Below are 20023 nucleotides of genomic sequence, written 5' to 3' on the forward strand. Positions count from 1 at the left end.
TTCTCCATTTGTCCATTCCAATTTCACATTTATTAATGAAAAATAATGCCTTCTCTACATCTACTGTGAATTTCACAGAATCAAGCAGTAATACAAATATTTGCTGAAAGTAAACACGTTAATAATGAAAAAAGGTTCTTAAGATTTTGAAAAGAACATATTCAAGAACTCGAATCCCACACAGGATGCAGAAGCAATGCTAAGGATAAAGTATCCTGACTACCTTTATTGACATGATTTGTGTTTACCAGCTCATTAAAATCTATGTTGCAAATTCCTTGGATTTTTCCCAAGTTCCAGACTGGTAAAAAGTATTTTTACATATACATTTGATTCTTTCATTACAAACTTAATATCTATAAACTTGACATTTGCTTTACACAGGTCTATGGCTATACTACTTTTCAAGACAGAAGTCACATATTAAAATACAAACTACTCAAAAGTAAATGGTATCAAGAACGTGGTTTACGAGATAGATCTTACAGACCACACAGACTATATTATGATTTATCTGTTTGAAAACAGAAAGTAGTGTATTCTATTATACTGAATTCTGGTATAAGGTGCGCAGGAAACCTTACTTACAGTCCTTTATTTTCAAAAGGTAAACACCAAACTATTTCTCACATATATTACAACCCTATTTTTTTAAACCAAATTCTGGGTTAAAAATCACACACTGACAACACAGAAATACGAAATGATAGGAAAAGTCTAGCATATGAGGGAAAAACATGTCTTACACATTGTAATACAATTTTTTTTTTACAATCTAGCATAAAGGCATATGCGGTTTTTTAAGAAATGCAGTCCATACACAATTATAGAAAAAAAACTAGTCAAGCCACCTAATATAACCAATTTCACAGATACCACTCATTTAATATTATGTCCAAAAATTTCCAAGTAAGTGTCTACATGTTAGAATAATGCCCACAAGGATCTCCAAACTACAAAATATTAGCAAGTAAATGTAAATCACACGTTTGTCTTTGAAAGAATGAAGCTTGACTATGAGTTAAAAGGCAAGAACTATGAACTAACTTTCTTTAAAATGACTTAAACTGGCCAATCTAGAGCAATACACGTTTCCCAGCTATACATGCAAACTGGATTGTGTGGCAAAAATGACTCAGTTACTTAAAAAAGCAGAAAAGATCCAAAATAATCAGAGCTCAGCTAATGTGGCGAAACCACAGAGACACTGAAGCTCAGCAACTCCCAAGAAGCTGAGGATTAAGATTAACAATAAACTCTGGATACCGAATCCTACATCGACACCTTGAATTTATGTTTATTTTTAATAATTTATATTATTCTTTTCTTTGGGTAAAAATGTTTTAAAAAGAACCAATGTTTTGGAATAAGCAATGTAACTCTGATCATTCTGCTATGTGACTACCAAAAACGCTGCTGTTCTTTTAGCCCTACCGCTTGGTAAGATAGAAAGCTCTCTAGACACAAGGCTCAGAGAAGGCTGATACCACAAGTCAGTGTGAGTTACACTGTTCTCACCAATGGAGCTACTAAAATACATACATTTGCTCTTACAAAAAAATTACAAAACTAACAAATCTCTTTTTCTCCAGAATTATAAAAGATAGACTCTATGAATCAGTACTCTAATGTGATCGCAGAAAAATAGCAAACTGAAGTCAAAAAGCACAGGCTGTCCATCAGAGTCCCCAGTCTAATTCCTTTCTACCTCGAGTCCCAGTCTATTTAACACTTTCTACCTGCTCTGAGGATGGAGGGTGTCAACACCTTGGAAAACCATGATGATCTTTAAACCTGCGTAAAGAATCATCCCTAAGGTTACGGCACATGTACCTTCGCTTACTGCTCACACACAGGAAAAAACTCGCTTCCTTTTCCAGGATATTCTTTTAAGGATTACATGGCAGTAATTCTTTTAAAGGTATCAAAAGATGTCATTAAAAAAAAAAAAAAAAAAAAAAAAAAAAAACCTCTTTGGAATTCTCCCGGAATTCCAGAAAGATTATCAAGCAGTTCATTCCTTCACCCCATCAAAATTTTTCCTTTGAAAAATTACAACTGACAACTCACATAAGATTTAATTAACTTACTTAAAATAAGGGAGGGCTTCTCGATAATGTTTCCCCACTAGAAACTAAAATTCAGTGATACTCAGTGCCAGTAACTAAGTGGCACATATCATAAAAATTCAAACTTGGATGCAGGTGCGTCACACCCAGAAAAGATTTCATACATTTATAAGCTTGTGCTTTCACACTTTATAAGCAACACAGGTTAGTTTCCACTTCGGTTTTCATTTTTAGGGAGTAACGTGCATGTTGTATGAGGGACGGTCGTCAAACAGTCTCTCTTACACACACTTTAGTGTTTCATCAGAGCCGAAAAAGAAACAGTCTTCTCTTTTTCTCTATGAAGATTCTCTCCACTTTGGGAAAACAATCTTCTATGCAATGAAGGTCTTGTGGAATTACGTACAGAAATCATACAACTGAATACAATTTTAGAGGCCAATCAGGAACTAGAAGAAGAAAACCATGATGTGGATGAGCCCAGCAGTTCCCTTCCCCGCAACGTCTGCCTCCAGGTTCAACAGCACGTAGGCAGCACAAACTTCAGACTCAGCAATCTGCTCTTCCTCATTTCCCCCTTTCAAACAGGAGACTTATTTTTCTCTGTAATAAAGCAAGTAGTATTTCAGGGGATCTGGCAGAGGGAGGCTCAGGACCTTCTGGCGTAGGAAGTTCACTGGGGGGTCTGGCTTTGTTTCAGGCGGGGTCTTCTCTTCTTCTTCCCTCCGTTCCTCTTCCAAGTCTTCACAGCTGTTGTCATCTGAGGGGTTGGAAATCCGACTGGCAAAGACTTCTTTGTCCAAAAAGACAATCGTTTCCATTCGACGGCGGCGAACTCTCCTTCGTTTAAACCTGGGGGTGTTCTTTAGTCCGTTTCCGTTTTTGCTCACAGTTTCCTGATGAATAACCTTTTTAATGGTGCCCCGGATGGCAATGCGAGCCAAGTCCTGGAGGCTGCGAACTGCCACTGGTGCTGCGGCACAAAAGAATGAGACACAGTCAAACTCATCTGAGCGACACGACCACAATGCCTACACATCTAAGACCCGTAACTTCATTTGAATTAACTGGCAAATCTATGAATATGTTGAAGGAATATGAGAGCAGGCTAAGCTAACGTCAATTAGTCCTCTGATTACAATCATATGGTACTTTTCAGAAGACATTTTCAAACGCATCCATTCTTAACTTTGAAAGGGAAAGGGAGCAATATTGCTTGGCTAGATTAATCAGTGGTGGAATCAACACCTGGGTTACAGTTTGTTTTCCTGACAGCCTAGTTTCATTATTCTATTATCTGCGCGTTCATGTGTATATTAATACCCACCTACTAGTAATAGAGTGAATACGTCTCCAACATTCTTTTTTTTGAGACAGAGTCTTACTCTGTCACCCAGGCTGGGGTGCAAGGGTGTGATCTCCACTTGCTGCAACCTCCGTCTCCTGGGTTCAAGTGATCCTCCCGCCTCAACCTCCCCAGTAGCTGGGACTACAGGCACGTGCCACCACACCCAGCTAATTTTTGTATTTTTAGTAGAGGCGAGGTTTCACCATGTTGGTCAGGCCAGTCTCGAACTCCTGACATCAAGTGATCCACCCGCCTCAGCCTCCCAAAGTGCTGGGATTACAGGCGTGAGCCACCATGCCCAGCCTAATATTCTTTTATCTATGAGTATTTTCATAGTTATTCACACATTGAATATTTGTTCCATTTTTATTAAAGTACAGAAATGCAAATCCAAACATTTTTCAGAAAAAGCAAAAACTCCACACCAAGGAGAAAGAACATTTGACAATTAAAGCTCACAATTTCATGCAGGCAATATTTCTCAAAGGGAAAATTACATTAAACTTATAGTTTAGTAATAAAAGTACATCAGCATCACTTTTCCCCTCCAGTACTCAACCTCTCCAAAGAACAACAGTTTGCACTACAGGGAGAGCTCTTGTGTTGTACACATTTATCACCAAAATCAGAAAGGCCTGCAGAGAATCTCAGCCATCTCCACTGTTCTTCGGAAACCCTCAAACAGGCTTGTGTCCCAGGCCCAAGGCAGTAAGTAGCACCTTCTCCCTTCAACCTTTCCTGCTTTTCTGACTCCACCGACAAGAGGTCCCTTCTCCTTTCTCCAGGACAGGCTCTGGCACTTCCTTTGTCTTCAATCCTGTCTCCTCACCGAACACCACGATCATGCCTCTTGCCCCATCTGTGACCCAGCTCCCTCCTCAAGTACAGCCATCCTTCCTTCATCATCTCACATCTAGAAAGATGACTCCAGAGCACTGGGATCTAGCTGTTGCCCCAAGAGGCTGAAACAACTCCTTCCGAGGCCCTCAGGGTCCCAGCCTTCAGCTCTGGCCTCTCCAGATCTCCAAGGCGTCGGCTTGGGATAAGGAACGTGGCTCACTGCTACCCTGGCCCAAGGCACAGCTGCTCCCTCTGACCTCCACAGCTCTTTTCTCTTGCAGGCTCTTCCTCCTCCATCCAGCCCAGTGATGCTCCCTAAGGTTCCAATTTCCACCATTTCCCCCTCTCGGTATGACTGCTAGTCCGTGGTTTTACATCCATTCTGTGGCTTTAAATAACAGAGGCCAGCCAATAGCTCCCAAGGTTCTAATCCAGTCCTGATCAGGATCCTGAGCCTCCCATAGACCCAGGTCTACAACAATGAACACCTCACATGTCCTTCCTCAGAAGGGCTGTATCATTGTATGTATCATTCAATCTTCTCTACTGTAGAAGCCAGTCTCTTAGTTTTCATCTTTATATCTTGCCTGGAAAATGTCAACAGCTTTCCACTGGTTCCTGCTTCCAATGTGACCTGTGTCCATTCAATCTGAAAGCTAACCCATCCACCCCACACCACACATATCTACACTCACACGTACTCACGTGACCCCACACTGCACATGCCCGCACTCACATGACCCCCACCGTGCACGCCCGAACTCACCCCACACCGCACACACCAGCACTCACACGACCCCACACCGTGCACTCACACGACCCCACATCACACGTGCCCGCACTCACACGACCCCACACCATGCACTCACAACCCCACACCGTGCATGCCCGCACTTACATGACCCCACATCACGCGTACCCACACTCACACCCCACACCGTGCACGCCCGCACTCATGACCCCACACAGCACACGCCTGCACCCATGACTCCACACCATGCACGCCCACACTCACATGACCCCACATCACGTGTGCCCACACTCACATGACCCAACACCGTGCATGCCCACACTCACCCCCCACACCGTGCACACCTCAAGTCACGACCCCACACCGTGCACGCCCACACTCACAACCCCGCTCCGCACACGCCTGCTCCCATGACCCCACACCACGCACGCCCACACTCACGACCCCACACCGTGCACTCTCGCACTCATCACCCCACACCACGCGTGCCCACACTCACACGACCCCACACCACGCACACCCACACACACGTGACCACACACTGCAAATGTCCGCACTCATGACCCCTCATCGTGCACGTCCACACTCTCATGACCCCACATCACGCACGTCTACACTCACTCTGACCCCGTATCATGCAGGTCTAAACTTACACACCCCACACCATGCATCTACACTCACATGATCCAGTATCACGTATGTCTATACTCACACAGTTTTCTATTCCACTGTCTTCACAAACATGACTTTACTAGTCTAGGAATCTCTGGCCCAGGAAAAGAAAAGTTGCAAATAACCCAATGGGTCACATTAATATTGATTATCTAACACTCTCTTCAAAACCATCTCCGCAAAACAAGCATCCAAACTGCCCACCACATTGTCATGATTCTTAATCAGGCCAGATGAAGCCCTCACAGGGAAAGACTCATTTTCAACCAGACCCTCAAAAAGTCTCAAATACCCCAAAGATGCCCTTGTCTTCCCAAACTCTGTTAAGGCTCTGGAAGCTGGTGACCTCCCAGCCAAGAGCAGCAGTTACTTAAAAACATTATTCTGGTGAGATTTTCAGAACATGCATTTGACAGATTCACCCTCCACCTGACCCCCAGGCTTATCCAGGATCTTTTACTTGAAGCATCTGATAGCTCTCCCCAGCCAACATGATAAACCCAATTCTAACCTACATACCAGTAGTTTCTCCTACCAGTCCCAACTCTGACTATACAGGGAACATGCATTTTGATTTCTGCCCTACCATTGCTGCCACTTTTCTCCACTTTCTCCTCTCTTTAGTGAATTGCTTTTTGCCCTTGAAGGCCAAGCATAAACATCATCCTCCTCTGCCAAACCTTCCCTAATTACTCCAACCGTTTTGCATGTCCTATTGTTGCTCATAATCAAATTTCAAGAACCGTGTCTATTTCTTAGATCCTGTACTTAGTAGAGACCAAAGCAAAGTGTAATCATGTAATAGATGATTCCTAATAAACCAAAAAACCTTTCTGGAAGAGATTTGCCAAAATGTATTGTCTCTGAGTGGTGGGACTATGTAAAACTTTTCCCTTCCTATTATTGGCATTTCCCTTCCTAAAATTTGCATTTTCCAAATTTTCTAAATGATCAGAGAGCATCCTGATAGTTTTATTTTAAATAAAATCAATTGGAACTCTCATTTCTGTGTGAGTTGTTTAAATTTTAAAACATCAGGAGGTTTTGCTGTTGTGCTGGCCCTGGCATCAGTTCCTTGCTCAGTTTGCATCCTGAAATAGTGAAACACAAAGGCTCAGCTGTGTAAGGTTCCACGGAAAGTCTCCTATCCACCCCAGAAGATTAGCTGGAATGTGTTCTCTACCCTTGTCTACTCATGAGGCAGCAGGCGCTTGGTGTCCTGGGGAACAGATGCCCCAGGACTCTGCAGGAGCCCTCTTGATGGCTCTCTCTGTAAGACCTCTCCCAGCGGAAGTGGCAAAGAGGCTCAGTCTCCCATGTGGCAAAATGAGCTCCCTTTTATGTGCGTCCTCAGCTTTCAATGGCGTGACCAGCAACAGCTCTTTGTAGATTTAAAAGATGGCTAAAATAACCTGAAATAGGCTAAAAATAGATTATAATTTTTTTAATGCCTGAAATTGCTTGTAGAATTTTAGTTTCAGCATGGGAGTGGTGCTTTTTAATATCAAAAGGTTCTTTGTAAGCTTTGTTGCCTTTTAAAATCTAACGAGACGAAAAAGATCTAAAAGATAAAATAAGTAAAGACTGGTATACTTACGTAACTGGACAAGTCTTGATTTTCCTGACTCTGAATGGCAGGGCTGGATCAGAGGAGCAAAAGAAACAGCAAGAATCTTTTTGGTTTCCCAAGCTGAAGGACCCGTGCGCGTTATCTTAGTCAACTATCCCAGAGAAAAAAGGAGAATATTCAAAAGATTTGGCTACTAAATAGCTCATATTTAATCATTCCTATACATACTACAAAAATACATAGATACGCTTACAATAAAATGAAATATCTTGACATATGGACCCCTAATGTGATGTGCCATGAAGTACATCTATCTTATGAATATTCCTGCAAAAATGCTTAACCTGAATATATTCAGGCGCTAGGCCTAACTTCTGTTTACAGAAATTATAATATTATAGAGAAACTACTTATAGGATAGCAAGAGGAAACAATCACATAGAGAATGTGAGGATTCTTGTAAGACAATGCTCCAGCACTCTCCAAAAAAGTCAACATTGAGGGTGAAAAGGGGGACTGTTCTAAAGTATAAAGTAATTAAAGACATGTTAATAACCAACTGAATCCTGACCTGTTGTTACTGGGGGCGGGGGGTGGGGGGCGGCGGGCCTAACTCCTGATAGGCACTGTAGTCACAGATACTGTTATAGAATCCCTGTTGCTTTTCTAAATGTAAACTTGTCATCTTGGATGCCTAGGCAATTATCCTCATGCTTTGGAGACAAACACTGAAGTGTTTAAGTGAGCCTTGCCCTGATATCACCCCCACGAAAGCACCGGAATCTGGTGGCTTAACATACTCCAGTGTAGGTCATCAAAACATTTCTTTTGAATTCAAGTATTAGCAGCACCAGAGAACACAATGAGACAGGACCATCTGTGTGCTCTGTGTAGCTGGGTCAGTCTCCAAGTGGCCTACACAGGTCACAAAACTATTTTTGGTCAGTTCTTTCATGCTATGATTACCTGCTGGCCTTTTCTAAAAATATCTAAGTCAGTCAATCCTCTAAAAACTAAGATTCTATGTCACAAATCTCATAACTTAAAGGATTAAGTAGCCATGTACTAAGCAAATATCAACAAACATTCTTGTATAGCAGCAAAACATATGTTTAAACATTTTTAAAAGAATGTCGTTATAATGAAAAACAAGTATTTCCATATAATCAATAAATGATGTATAAAACCTTAAATAAAACTATAAACCCCATTTCATATTCTACATAAGCAGATGAAACACTGTAAAGATGTCCACAATCCTCAAACTAATCGAGATGACACAATTCCAATAAAAAATCCAATGCATTTTTGTATAGCAACAAAGACCTGTAATCTCACTTGTATAAGCAAAGACATTTAAAACAATATTCTGCCAGGTGTGATGGCTCATGCCAACAACTCTGGAGGCTGCAGTGAGGCGACTGCTTGAGGCCAGGAGTTTGTGATCAGCCTGGGCAACACAGTGAGAGCCCGTCACTAAAAAAATAAAATGAGGCTGGGTGCAGTGGCTCATACCTGTAATCCCAGCACTTTGGGAGGCTGACACGGGTGGATCACGAGGTCAGGCGCTCCGAGACCAGCCTGACCAACATGGTGAAACCCGTCTCTACTAAAAATAAAAAAATTAGCTGGGTGTGGCGGCGCGCACCTGTAATCCCAGCTACTCAGGAGGCTGAGGCAGGATAATCGCTGGAACCTGGGAGGCGGAGGTTGCACTGAGCCGAGATCGCGCCACTGCACTCCAGCCTGGGCAACAGAGTGAGACTCCGTCTGTAATTAAATAAATTAATTAATTAAATAAATTTAGCTGGGCATGGCAGCACGTGCCTGCAGTGCCAGCTACTTGGATGCTGAGGCAGAAGGTCACTTGAGCCCAGGAGTTTGAAGTTATAGTCAGCTATTACCAAGCCACTGTACTCCAGCCTGAATGACAGAGCAAGATCTCATCTCCAAATTTTTATTGAAACAATTAAAACCTCCTAATTTTTACTATTAGTGTTTCCCTAGTTCTTTGTGACTGGGAGACATTCTTCTTGGTGACCAATTCATGTCTGAATAATCTGTTCATTTACTATAAACTGTTTTTCACAGGGAAATACAGTAACGCAGACAAACATGCATGGCCAAATAGCAAACTTGGACAAGACTCTCACTAAGCAAAGGATTCCTGTACAGTGCATAACATCAAAGCATTTAACAATTAGGCTAATGATGAGAATAGAATTACTCTAATAATGTTACATATAATTCTAATAACAGAATAATTATAATAGATTAACAATTAGAATTAAAACTCAGAACAGCAGGGGGAAGGAGAAGGGGAAGGAAGAGGGAGGTGAGGAGGAAGGGATAGAAGAAGGAAAAGGAAAGAGAGAAGGAAGGTGGAGAAAAAGGGTTTCATGTGTAGGCTCTGAAGTACCCACCTGAGTCAGGTTCTGGCCCCACCTAGGGTATGTGCATGACCTGGCATCTCCCTCACCTGTCCCTGCCTGTTTCCTCATTTATGAAATGCAGGAAATTGTTGAAAGAGTAAGTATACATAAACTGCCCAGAACAGCCCTTGGTAAACAGTGTGCAGAAATGTCACTTATGAAGGGAATCTGACCTTCTCTTCCAGTGGCATGACAAGGATCCCTCCCACTTTGAGAAGATTCTTCATGTATTCCTCATGTTCCTTCTGCACACCAGCCCCACAGTATACACGATCATACTGAGAACAATCCGGAGAAATCTCCAGGCAATTCCCAGTAACAAAGGAAGGTTCACAGAAGTCAAACCTGGAAGTAAAAAATGCTTCTTGCAACTAAAGGTATCACATTGCAACAAGTCTATACAGTAAACCTATGCTAACCACAGGTTAAAATCCCACAGCAGTGTAACACAGTTTACAGAGCAAGGAGCTGCAAGAAAAGAATTACACATGTCCAAGAATTACTTCCAAAAAGAATTACACTATATAACGAGAACTCTAGAAATGCCAAACAAAACAGTATGAAAGTGAGTATCAAAAGTATTATCCATATTTAACACAATCTCCAATCACTGTTGTCTCTGTCATCTTCCTATCATCTTATGTGAGATCTATTAACACAATGAGTGAGATGTGGGGGTGGTGAAACTGCACTTGGTGTTTCTAAAAATTTTAATCCCTAAAATAAGAACTTTAACGTCTTATTTTAAAATGGCAAAAGCTAGTCATATATACTGTTGAAAGAAAAGTGCAAAAATTTCATTTTAGGAAAAATTAGGTGGTAAAAAGTCGTCTTAAATAGGAAACATGAATACTGAGCAAATGAACATTTTCTGTTTTCTTCTATTCTTATATTGGTCAGAAATTACCTAATGTAGGTGTAACAGTTTGAAATACCCTAAAACCCTCAAAAACACAGAATATTTTTTAAAACTTAGAACAGGCACATAGGATCATCCTACCACAGTTTAATTACGTTTGCTACCACTTGAACACTAATAAGCTGATTTCTTTCTATCTGAGCAAAACTTTGTAAAATTATAATTCACATTATCTGCGCCAATGGATAGTATTTCATCTTACTTGTCAAAACTATCACTTGTTCTGATGAAGAAGTCCAGTTTCTGCTTTGCATATTCTATCACATCAGAGTGAAGTTCCACCCCATGGTTCACACCAAAAGGACCTAAAAGGTTTAAGAAGAAGAAAACATGTAGAACCAGAGCGAGAGCTCCTGCTCATTTGTTTACTTCTACCAACTGTGACGCATCTGATTTAGCATCTGCAACTGCAGACATTCACCAAGTTTTGAAGTTTCATCACATTATCACGGCTCACCACATCATAAATACTTGGGGCCTGGGCGTCTCTGCTCTCAAACTTTTAAAGAATCATTTGAAAATGGAAACAAACCAAGTGTTCATGTCTTACTAATGAACTAAAGAAGAAACACGTATCTGCAACTGCAACTGACACAGGCCTCACCTGTTTGTCCACAGGTAACATTTAAGATGATTCTGTTTTCCCTGAAAAGTTTCCCGAAACACTCAGATGTGTGCATTATAATATTCACAAAACAGGGTTCAATCATCATCATTAAGATAAAACTATGCTTCCAAGTCACAATGAAACATTGTTTATATCAAAGGATATTTATCAGTAATTTTAAATAAAACTGAGAAATGTTACAAGCTCACTTAGTGATGAAAGTGCTCCCTCCGTATAAAACTGCCCCTACATTAACTGGGAACACAGTATTGACACTCAACTTAGATGAGTCTCTCTGTTGTGGGAATCCACGTACACGAAGGTAATCAGGCAAAATTCGTCTGTACTGACAAAGGCAAAACCGTCATCACCTTTCTGGAAGGTGCAACACTGGGGACCTTTCTAGAAGGAGGAGGGGGCATGGGAGCCTTCTGGGGTGCTGATTCCACTCTGTATCTTGCTCCGCGTGGAGTTTATATGGAGGTGGATGCACATGTAAAAGTCCACCAGAATTCACACTTCACACTTTTTCATTTACTATGGGTAAGTTACACGTCCACTTTTTAAGTCTACATGTAAAAACCAATAGGGCACGTTGGACTTTACTTAGTAGACGGATCTATCACGGAGATCATGCAGTACTGGACCCTACGATCTCACAGAAATGCTGAGAAACGAGCAACCTTCTGTGCATCCCACACCTGTGCACCATGCGGGCCCTCCTAGTACAAGAGTCGCCAGCCCAGGCCAAGGCTTCCCTGGCCCCCATTTGGACAAGTGTACCTGCTGCTCTTCTCTCTCAACAGATTTCGCACACCGAGCTGCTGCTGAAACATTACCTCACCAACATACACCCTACCTGAGAGTTCAACTTTTCACTATTGACAACATGAAATCCTGAATTACTCCGAACGTTAAGACCTTCTGACAACTCCCCGACTTCAATTCCCGACTCTGCCACTGTGCCAGAGACCAACAATAGCTGCTTGATTTTTCCTACTCATCTTATTTTCACTGACCCCTCACCTTCACTATCAAGCACTTAATAAGCAGTTAATTCTAATAACAGATATGAGATATGTGTCCTATTCCCGAGAACCTTAACACCAAACAGTAGTAACACAAACATCTCAACCCACCTGCTTAATAAAAAGATGACTAGCAGGGGAAGGAGGACACAGGGTGGCTGGGGGGTGTCAGGAACACAGCACCTGGAACACAGCACTGGAATATGGCACTGAGGCCAGACCTGCAAGGCCTCCCCTGGCAGAGCCACTCCCAGGTATGCCCTGCTTCCTAATCACACAGCATTTTTTCAGGTAGGTGACTTATGAGTCACCATCTCTTAGTAGCTACTGTATTCTCCCCTGGTTGATGACAAACGAAGGCAAGGACAGCCCTGAGCAAAGGGGAGAGGAGCCCACAGAGCAAGCACAGGAACATGGCTGACCCAGGATGCATCTCAGACCACGTGAAAGGCAATGAAGGGTCACAGTAAACAATCTGTCAGATGAGAGACCCACATTCACAGGCACTGGGAGGCCAATGAGCTTTCACTCTGGAGTGCTTTGCACAAAGTGCTGTTACGGTTGAATAAGCTGCAGCATCTGGAGATGCAGCCAAGACATGCATCCATGACAGCAAACCCTGAAGTCACTTCCTCCAACTGCATCAAAGCAGCATGTCACATCCATTACAGCAGAAAACAGGCCTTCCTTCCTTCAGACCTCTCTTCTCCCAAAATCCAATGAAATTCCCAGTAAACGGGATTCAGAAAAGAGAAGCAACAATATCAAGTTGGAAGGCCTTTTCTTATAACTTCTAGGGGATGTCAAGTACAGCAAGGCCATTTCAGGCTTACTTTCCTTTTTTCTTTTTGAGATAGAGTCTCGTTCTTTTACCCAGGCTGGGGTGCAGTGGCGCGATCTCTGTAACCTCACTGTAACCTCCGCCTCCCAGGTTCAAGTGATTCTCCAGCCTCAGCCTCCTGAGTAGCTGGGATTATAGGTGCAGGCCACCACACCCGGCTAATTTTTTATACTTTTGGTAGAGATAGGGTTTCACCTTGTTGGCCAGGTTGGTCTCAAACTCCAGACCTCAAGCGATCTGCCTGCCTCAGCCTCCCAAAGTGCTGATATTACAGGCGGGAGCCACCACGCCTGGCCACTTCAGGCTTACTTTAAGTCATCTTTTCCTAAGCATTTTGGCTCTTTTCAACAGCATTTCTAATCTAGTCAGCTAGATCACCTATTTCTCCCCAAGGTTCTACCTTAGCTATAGCTCCAATTTTTCAGCTACATTGGAGGAAATCACAATTCCCAAATTCAAAAATGATAAATAACCTAGCCACCATGTTCTCTTCTCAAAGCACAGGGATCACAACAGTTTCAATCAAAGAGAAGTTAAAGTCAAAAAGCATTATAAAAATCTACACATTTTTACACCTGAAGGTAGCAATCTTTAGCCTAAAGTCAAAATAATCGGTCTCAAAACTTCACCAAACTCCAATTTATACAGACTTAGAGAAAAAAAAACAAAATTCTCATTCCATATCCACAAAACTCAATTAGAGACAAGGTCCCGCTCTGTCACCCAGGCTGGAGTGCAGTGGCGCAATCATAGCTCACTGCAGTCTTAAACTCCTGGGTTCAAGCGATCCTCCAGCCTTGGCCTCCCAAAGGGCTGGGATTACAGGCATGAACCACCAAGTCAAGCCACATTCTTGATGTTTCTTTCACAACCATATACAGTCCATCCGTAAATCCTGTCAGTTCTAACAGGATTTAGAAAAAAGACAGACTCCAGCTTCTCTGCACTGGTTTCATCCAGTGTCTTAGCCAGCATGCCTCAGCAGCCTGGCCCCTGCTTCCTGTTTAGAGCAAGGTTTTACAGTACAGATGAGCTCCTAACACTCGTCTGGCAAAACCCTTCCACCTTACTGAGTTAAAAACAGATGCCTTCCCCGCCCCCCGTAGCATTTTGCACCAAGTGATGTTTTTCCTTAGTTATCTGTTATTATTAAAAACAGCCATATTCCCATGTGCAGTCTCACAACTCATTTGTTAGGGAAAATACACTAAATAGCTTCAAATAAGATAACCTGTGAAATCCCTTCCATCCCTGAAACTAATTTTAAAATCTATAGATATTACTCTTAATATTAAAACAAAAAAGCAGGCCAGATATGGTGGCTCATGCCTGTAATCCCAGCACTTTGGGAGGCTGAGGAAGGTGGAGAACTGGCGCCCAGGAGTTTGAGACCAGCCTGGGAAACACCGCGAGACCCCGTCTCTAAAACAAATTCAAAAATTAGCCAGGCATGGTGGTGCACGCCAAGACCCCATCTCCACAAAAAAGTTTTAAAAATTAGCCAGGTGTGGTGGTGCACGCCTGTGGCCCCAGGTACTCAGGAGGACTGCTAGAGCCCAGGAGGTCAAGGCTGCAGTCGGCCGTGTTTGTGTCACGGCACTCCAGCCTAGGCGATGGAGCACGATTCTGTCAAAAAAAAAAAAAATACTTAGAAGTACTCCGAAAGGACTTTAAAGTTAATTCCCATCGATTTAGAGAAGGAGTGCCAAGGAAGACTGAGTGATAAAATTAAATCAAGAAATCACAGTGGGGTCAAGATTTACACAACTGTCTTTGTCCTCCACTGTCCAGAGGGCAGGTGCACAGTACAGGCTGTGGCAGTACAGGCAGAGGGGACAGAGAACAGGAGAGGTCCCCCTGGAGAACCTGGGGCCATGACATGCATGCAGGCCTTCCTCCCTCATCTCTCCATCCACCACCCAGTGACGTGTCAACATCAGATAACTACTGGGAAGGCTGGGGTCTCGACCCAGGCGGGCCATTCGCAGACTACATTTTCTGTCAAAGGAGACGCCTCCTTCCCTGAGACAGATGAGTTTTCAGACTCTCCTTCCACACTTACCGAGAATGAGGCCCACCATGGAGCTCAGGTACCCAGTGCCACTGCCCAGGTTCAGAAATGAGAGTCCAGGCTGCAGATCTAAGGCTTCCATCACCTCTGAATAGATGCATGGGGCTGAGAGGTGAATGTTTCCGTGCTTCCATGCCAAGTCTTTATAAGCATTTTCTTTAAATTCTTCAAGATAATAGTCTGCACGATCGATAGCTCGGAAAGCCTGCTCTACCAGCTCAGTCCGGATATACTGTGCTTCCTTCAAATTATCTATCAGCTCATCATTGTCTTCACCAGCACTCACAGCACCGCCCATGTTCAAGATTACACTTAGGCAATACTATAATTAAAAATTTTTAAAAAGAGTGATTTATGTTAAAGGTAAGAGCAGAACAATAAAAGTTCTAAACAGATACCACTTTCAAATTCTGAATTCTGAAAATAATAGACTATCTTTTGTCAACACCCACCTCATCCCCCGCCCCACCCAGAGATGCTAGATTTAGAAGGAAAAAAAAATCCCAGTTCAATTGGAAAATAAGGTAAACAACAACACTAAAAATTGTTTGATATTTATTTGACATTCAAATTTAGGCCGGGTGCGGTGGCTCATGACTGTAATCCCAGCACTTTGGGAGGCGGAGGTGGGCGGATCACCTGAGGTCAGGAGTTCGAGAACAGCCTGGCCAACATGGTGAAACCCCGTCTCTACTAAAAATACAAAAATTAGCCAGGCGTGCTGGTGGATGCCTGTAATCCCAGCTACTCGCAAGGCTGAGAGAGAAGAATCACTTGAACCCGGGAGGCAGAGGCTGCAGTGAGCACAGCTCGTACCACTGCACTCCAGCTTGGGCAACAGAGAAAGACTCTCTCTGTCTCAAAAAAAAAGAAAAGAAAAAAGAAAAAAAAATTTAGGTGGTGTTCTATATTACATCTGGGAACTCTACATCCCCACCATAACACAAAAATACCCACCCAAGTCAAGCAATCCATTTGACCAGTTGATCTGGATATTTTGATGTTCAAATTTTAGACAAAAAAAGCAAGAAAACACTCTTCCCAAATTGAACACATTGTGACAAATACCTTCTTCTAACAAATGCAAAATCAGCTTCCTGGCTAAAGTTTAAGTGTAGGAGGGGCTGCTACCAGAACTTCCTATAGCCTCTTCTTAATTGCATGATATGCAGCTTTCCCATCTCTTTAAAAAGAACAACTACTTGTCTTACCTTCTCCCAAGCTGCCTTCAAGAAGAAAAAGCACAGAATGTGTCACCTCTGAGCCTAACTATTAAAATACAGTGTAGCTTCATCTAATTCACAAGAAAACACTTTCATATGGAGAAGTCTTACTCTTCTTAAAACTACAAAAATATCCTTTCCAATTTTATACTTACCCCATGTAACTTTTTCAAAGTAACTGCTTTAACTTCACATAAAATGGTAATGCTTTACAAAACACCAGATACAAATTGTTGGGGGAAAAGACCACCAGACCTCATGAAGACATTCTCTGAAATGAACACAATCTTTTTAACAACCTGTTATAATTATGATGAAGTTTATACTTGCTTTCCTCCTCACATTCCTCTGGATTTCTAACAGCAGAATGAGGATCGTAAAGAAATACTGCAGGGTAGCGAGGGGCTGGGGGCAGATTTCACACACACCCACATACACAACAGGTGACAGTGGTGGGAGAGGTTTTCCCAGGAATGAAAATCCTCACGTAGTTCCTTACAAGTGAACAGAAAGTGTGAAGGCTACGGCTTAACACAAATTCTCTTCTATTTTTATGGTGGAATATTCAGACTTCATACTCAAGATTTTAGAGCTGAATATTAGGTTTTGCAAATCAATAGGATGGTTCAGTCATTAAATTTTCACACCCTTTTTGAATTTTTTGAATTGTTTCAGAGCCCTTGTTAGATTATGGTCCACAGCCAGTTGATTTAGACTTAGATGGAATTAAGTCCTAATGAGGTCAAGTTTAATCCTGGATAAGCCACTTAGCTCTGAGGCTGCACCCCTAGCCTGGCACAGTCATCTTAAAATTTAGGTCAGTGGTTAAAAGCGGAATCATGTGTTTGGATGCTTAAGGTTCTATTTAGGAAAGGAGCTGGAAATCACATACCCTCCTCAGTCAAAGCCTCCTCCTCACCCAGAAGCCTGTAAATGATGTTCTGACATTCTGTCTCGATGCCACATCTTTAGAAGGCAACCTCAAACTGTATGTTGGATAGGTTTCATTTTCCATTAAGTAACTATCACTTATTTTGAACTCTGTCTTAACTGGAAAGTTCGGACAGCTTTTTAGTAAACACAAGCACCTTTTTCCAGGTACCACCTGCCAGTCATGGCCTCATTTACACTTCACAACATTAAGAAGCAAATTGGAGCTGGCCAGTTAATTTGTTCATGATCACATCAGCCAGTTTGTGAGGAGGGGGCTGGATTCAAACCCAGGACTGTATGGCAAAAGGCCTGTGTTTTTAATACCACACCAATGCAGCTTTTAAAAATACTCAAGACAGCAACGTTCTTTACCACTCAACACACCGGTAATCTTTTGACTATGGGGCAACCCTTTCTATATCTATTGCCATTGGTAGGATCCATGTGAATAGCTGTGGGGTCTGACATTTATTACCATTTTTGTCTGGTAATCTAACACTCCCTTACACTGGAAACCATCACTGTTTACAACAGATTGTGGATGTGATCAGTCATGATGTCACCAAAAACACCAACAACTAAGCCCTTTGCCAAACCAAATCCTATCATTTTCACCTAGATTCTAGAATCTAGTCAAATCCAATTTTTCAAAGTAAAAGTGTAGAATCATTTTTAGAATGCTGCACTCGATGATACTGTGCACATTATCTGCTGAATTAATCCTTACTATACTTCACTACTCTGTAGTAACCAGCAACAGTCCATGACAACCTGGCTGCTCCTTACAATGCCAACTGCCAGGGCACATGAGGGACACTTGCTGGGTGGTGACAGGCATGGGAAGGTCTCAGAACTGACACCTGAGGAGGCTGTGATTGTGGCTGTGTCAACACAAGCATGAAGCTATGGTAATGGGGTTTTGGGAGGCTATATGCAGAAGACCACACTCCAACCTGGATGTCACTTCTTAAGGGTAATATGAACAAAGTAATTCATTGCGGAAGATGAGTGGGAAAAAGGACCCAAAGCCACATCTCCTTTGGGCAGAATGATCAAACAAACAGATTTCTCACCTTGAAAACCAGAACTCCTACAAGGAATGCAAAGGGACTTTTTACAAATACAGATGGTCTTCGACTTAGGATGGTTCGACTTCAGGTTTAACGACGTGTTTACTGGGATGCGACCCCATCACAAGTCGAGGAGCATCTGTACCTGAAAGGCTGTCACATGCACACTATTAATGGGCCTAAGAAAAGCCAGACCAGTGGTACATGCTGGAGACAATGCCTACTAAATACACAGAGAAGCTTTCTAACAAATGAAGTTGCCATGAATGAAAGGAGCTCTTGACAACCCCAGCCAAGTTCCACCGGAGGTACGAGCTGGGGTGGGACAGGGAGAAAGGCCCTGGAACCATCGCCTCTGAGGTCTCCTCTCATCACCTGAGTGTAGGGCTCTACTTCCACCAAGCACGGCCACAACCATTTCTGAGTTGCTTACAGGCACCTCAACGTCACTCATTCTTGAATGCCATTCTATCAAATGCCCAGATCGGAGCTGTTCAGCCATTCCCTGGAGAAGAAAAACGAAAACTATTCTAGGCACGCGAGTAAAAGGGGTGGATAAAGAGAGCGTGGATATTTAGGTGACTTATTTGAGGTGCGACGCTGGAGCAAACATTCATTCGGGAGACACAACCCTCTCACAAAAACAAAAGGCACGAAGCTCTGACAAGTTCTCCTTCCTGCAACTAACAAAGATCTCTTTCGATGCGTGAATGGAAGTCCTAGAGCTCTGCTCCAATTCTTACTACCTCCAAGGCACGGGGCGGGGCGGACAACTTTTTTTAAAAAATTGTCATCTTCTGAAAGGGTCCAAGGTAGACTTTGTTCTAAACCTCAGCTCATGGCTTGCCTTGGAATTGCAAACGTTGCCCACTTGGGAAATCAAGGACAAGCTGCAGGTCTGGACTAACCAGACCCAAGAGTGTGAGTGAGCAATGGGCACCGGGCGAGACCGAAGGGAAACCGCGAGCGCTCGGAGAGAGAAAGGCGGGGCGCCCTGGGGGCCGCTGGGGGGAAGCGAGGGTGCCCGAGGTGGGGAGGAGCGAGGCCCCCAGAGGAGCGCTCCGAGCGCAGGGGTGCCGGGGGTGGGGGAAAAGGAGGGAAGGGGCCGAGGGGACACACCGCCCGCTCGCCGCGGGCCGGGCCGAGGTGGGGGGACGGCGACGGCGGCGGCGGCGGCGGCTCTACCTCCAGGCTCGGCCGGCCGACGAGTTCGGACCGCCTGGGCTGCGACCTGCAGCTCCTCGGGAGCGTCCCTCGTGCGTCCGCTGCCCGGCAGCGCCGCTCCAACCTCGGCCGCCGTAAACATCCGCCGCCTCCGCCGCCGCCGCCTCTGCGCCTGCGCACAACGGCCTGACTGCGCATGCGCCGCGGGCCTGGCACTTAAAGGGGTGATGGCGACGCAGGGAGGGCCCCACTCGCCTGGGCTGCCCGCTTCCGCCCGCCAGGCTGACAGCTCGCTGAGCCCTAGGCCGGGTCCGAGTCTCGTGGGCGCGCCGTCCGCGCAGTGCTCAGCCAGGACGGACCCCGCACAGGCTGCCTGAGAAGCCCTCCCTGAGGGTCACCTGAGACGCCTTTGCTGACCCACGGCTGGGGACGTTCCGCCTCTCCAGGGTGCCCTGCGGCGGCTGACTCGGAGCCGGCGCTGCCCT

At 43.8% G+C, this 20023-nt stretch overlaps 1 protein-coding gene across 5 annotated transcripts; it reads right to left on the minus strand.

Moving 5' to 3' along the window:
• Positions 1-11: 11 nt before the first annotated feature.
• On the minus strand, positions 12-19726 carry PCMTD2 (protein-L-isoaspartate (D-aspartate) O-methyltransferase domain containing 2). 5 transcript variants are annotated; one of them, XM_023201079.2, is made up of 8 exons: positions 19560-19697; positions 18750-18879; positions 16527-16642; positions 15140-15470; positions 10804-10906; positions 9856-10027; positions 7278-7401; positions 12-3042 (listed from the first exon to the last, which is right to left on the minus strand). In XM_023201079.2, the coding sequence occupies exons 4-8, from the start codon at positions 15444-15446 to the stop codon at positions 2663-2665; spliced, it is 1086 nt and encodes a 361-aa protein (XP_023056847.1). In that variant the 5' UTR covers positions 15447-15470; positions 16527-16642; positions 18750-18879; positions 19560-19697; the 3' UTR covers positions 12-2662. The 5 variants fall into 5 exon arrangements, with proteins under 5 accessions (XP_023056847.1, XP_023056846.1, XP_023056848.1 ...); XM_023201078.2 differs by lacking the exon at positions 16527-16642; XM_023201080.3 differs by lacking the exon at positions 18750-18879 and having other exon boundaries at positions 19560-19581.
• Between the last annotated feature and the right edge of the window lie 297 nt (positions 19727-20023).

This window comes from Piliocolobus tephrosceles, unplaced genomic scaffold, assembly GCF_002776525.5.
Source record: "Piliocolobus tephrosceles isolate RC106 unplaced genomic scaffold, ASM277652v3 unscaffolded_24040, whole genome shotgun sequence".
Taxonomy (NCBI): domain Eukaryota; kingdom Metazoa; phylum Chordata; class Mammalia; order Primates; family Cercopithecidae; genus Piliocolobus; species Piliocolobus tephrosceles.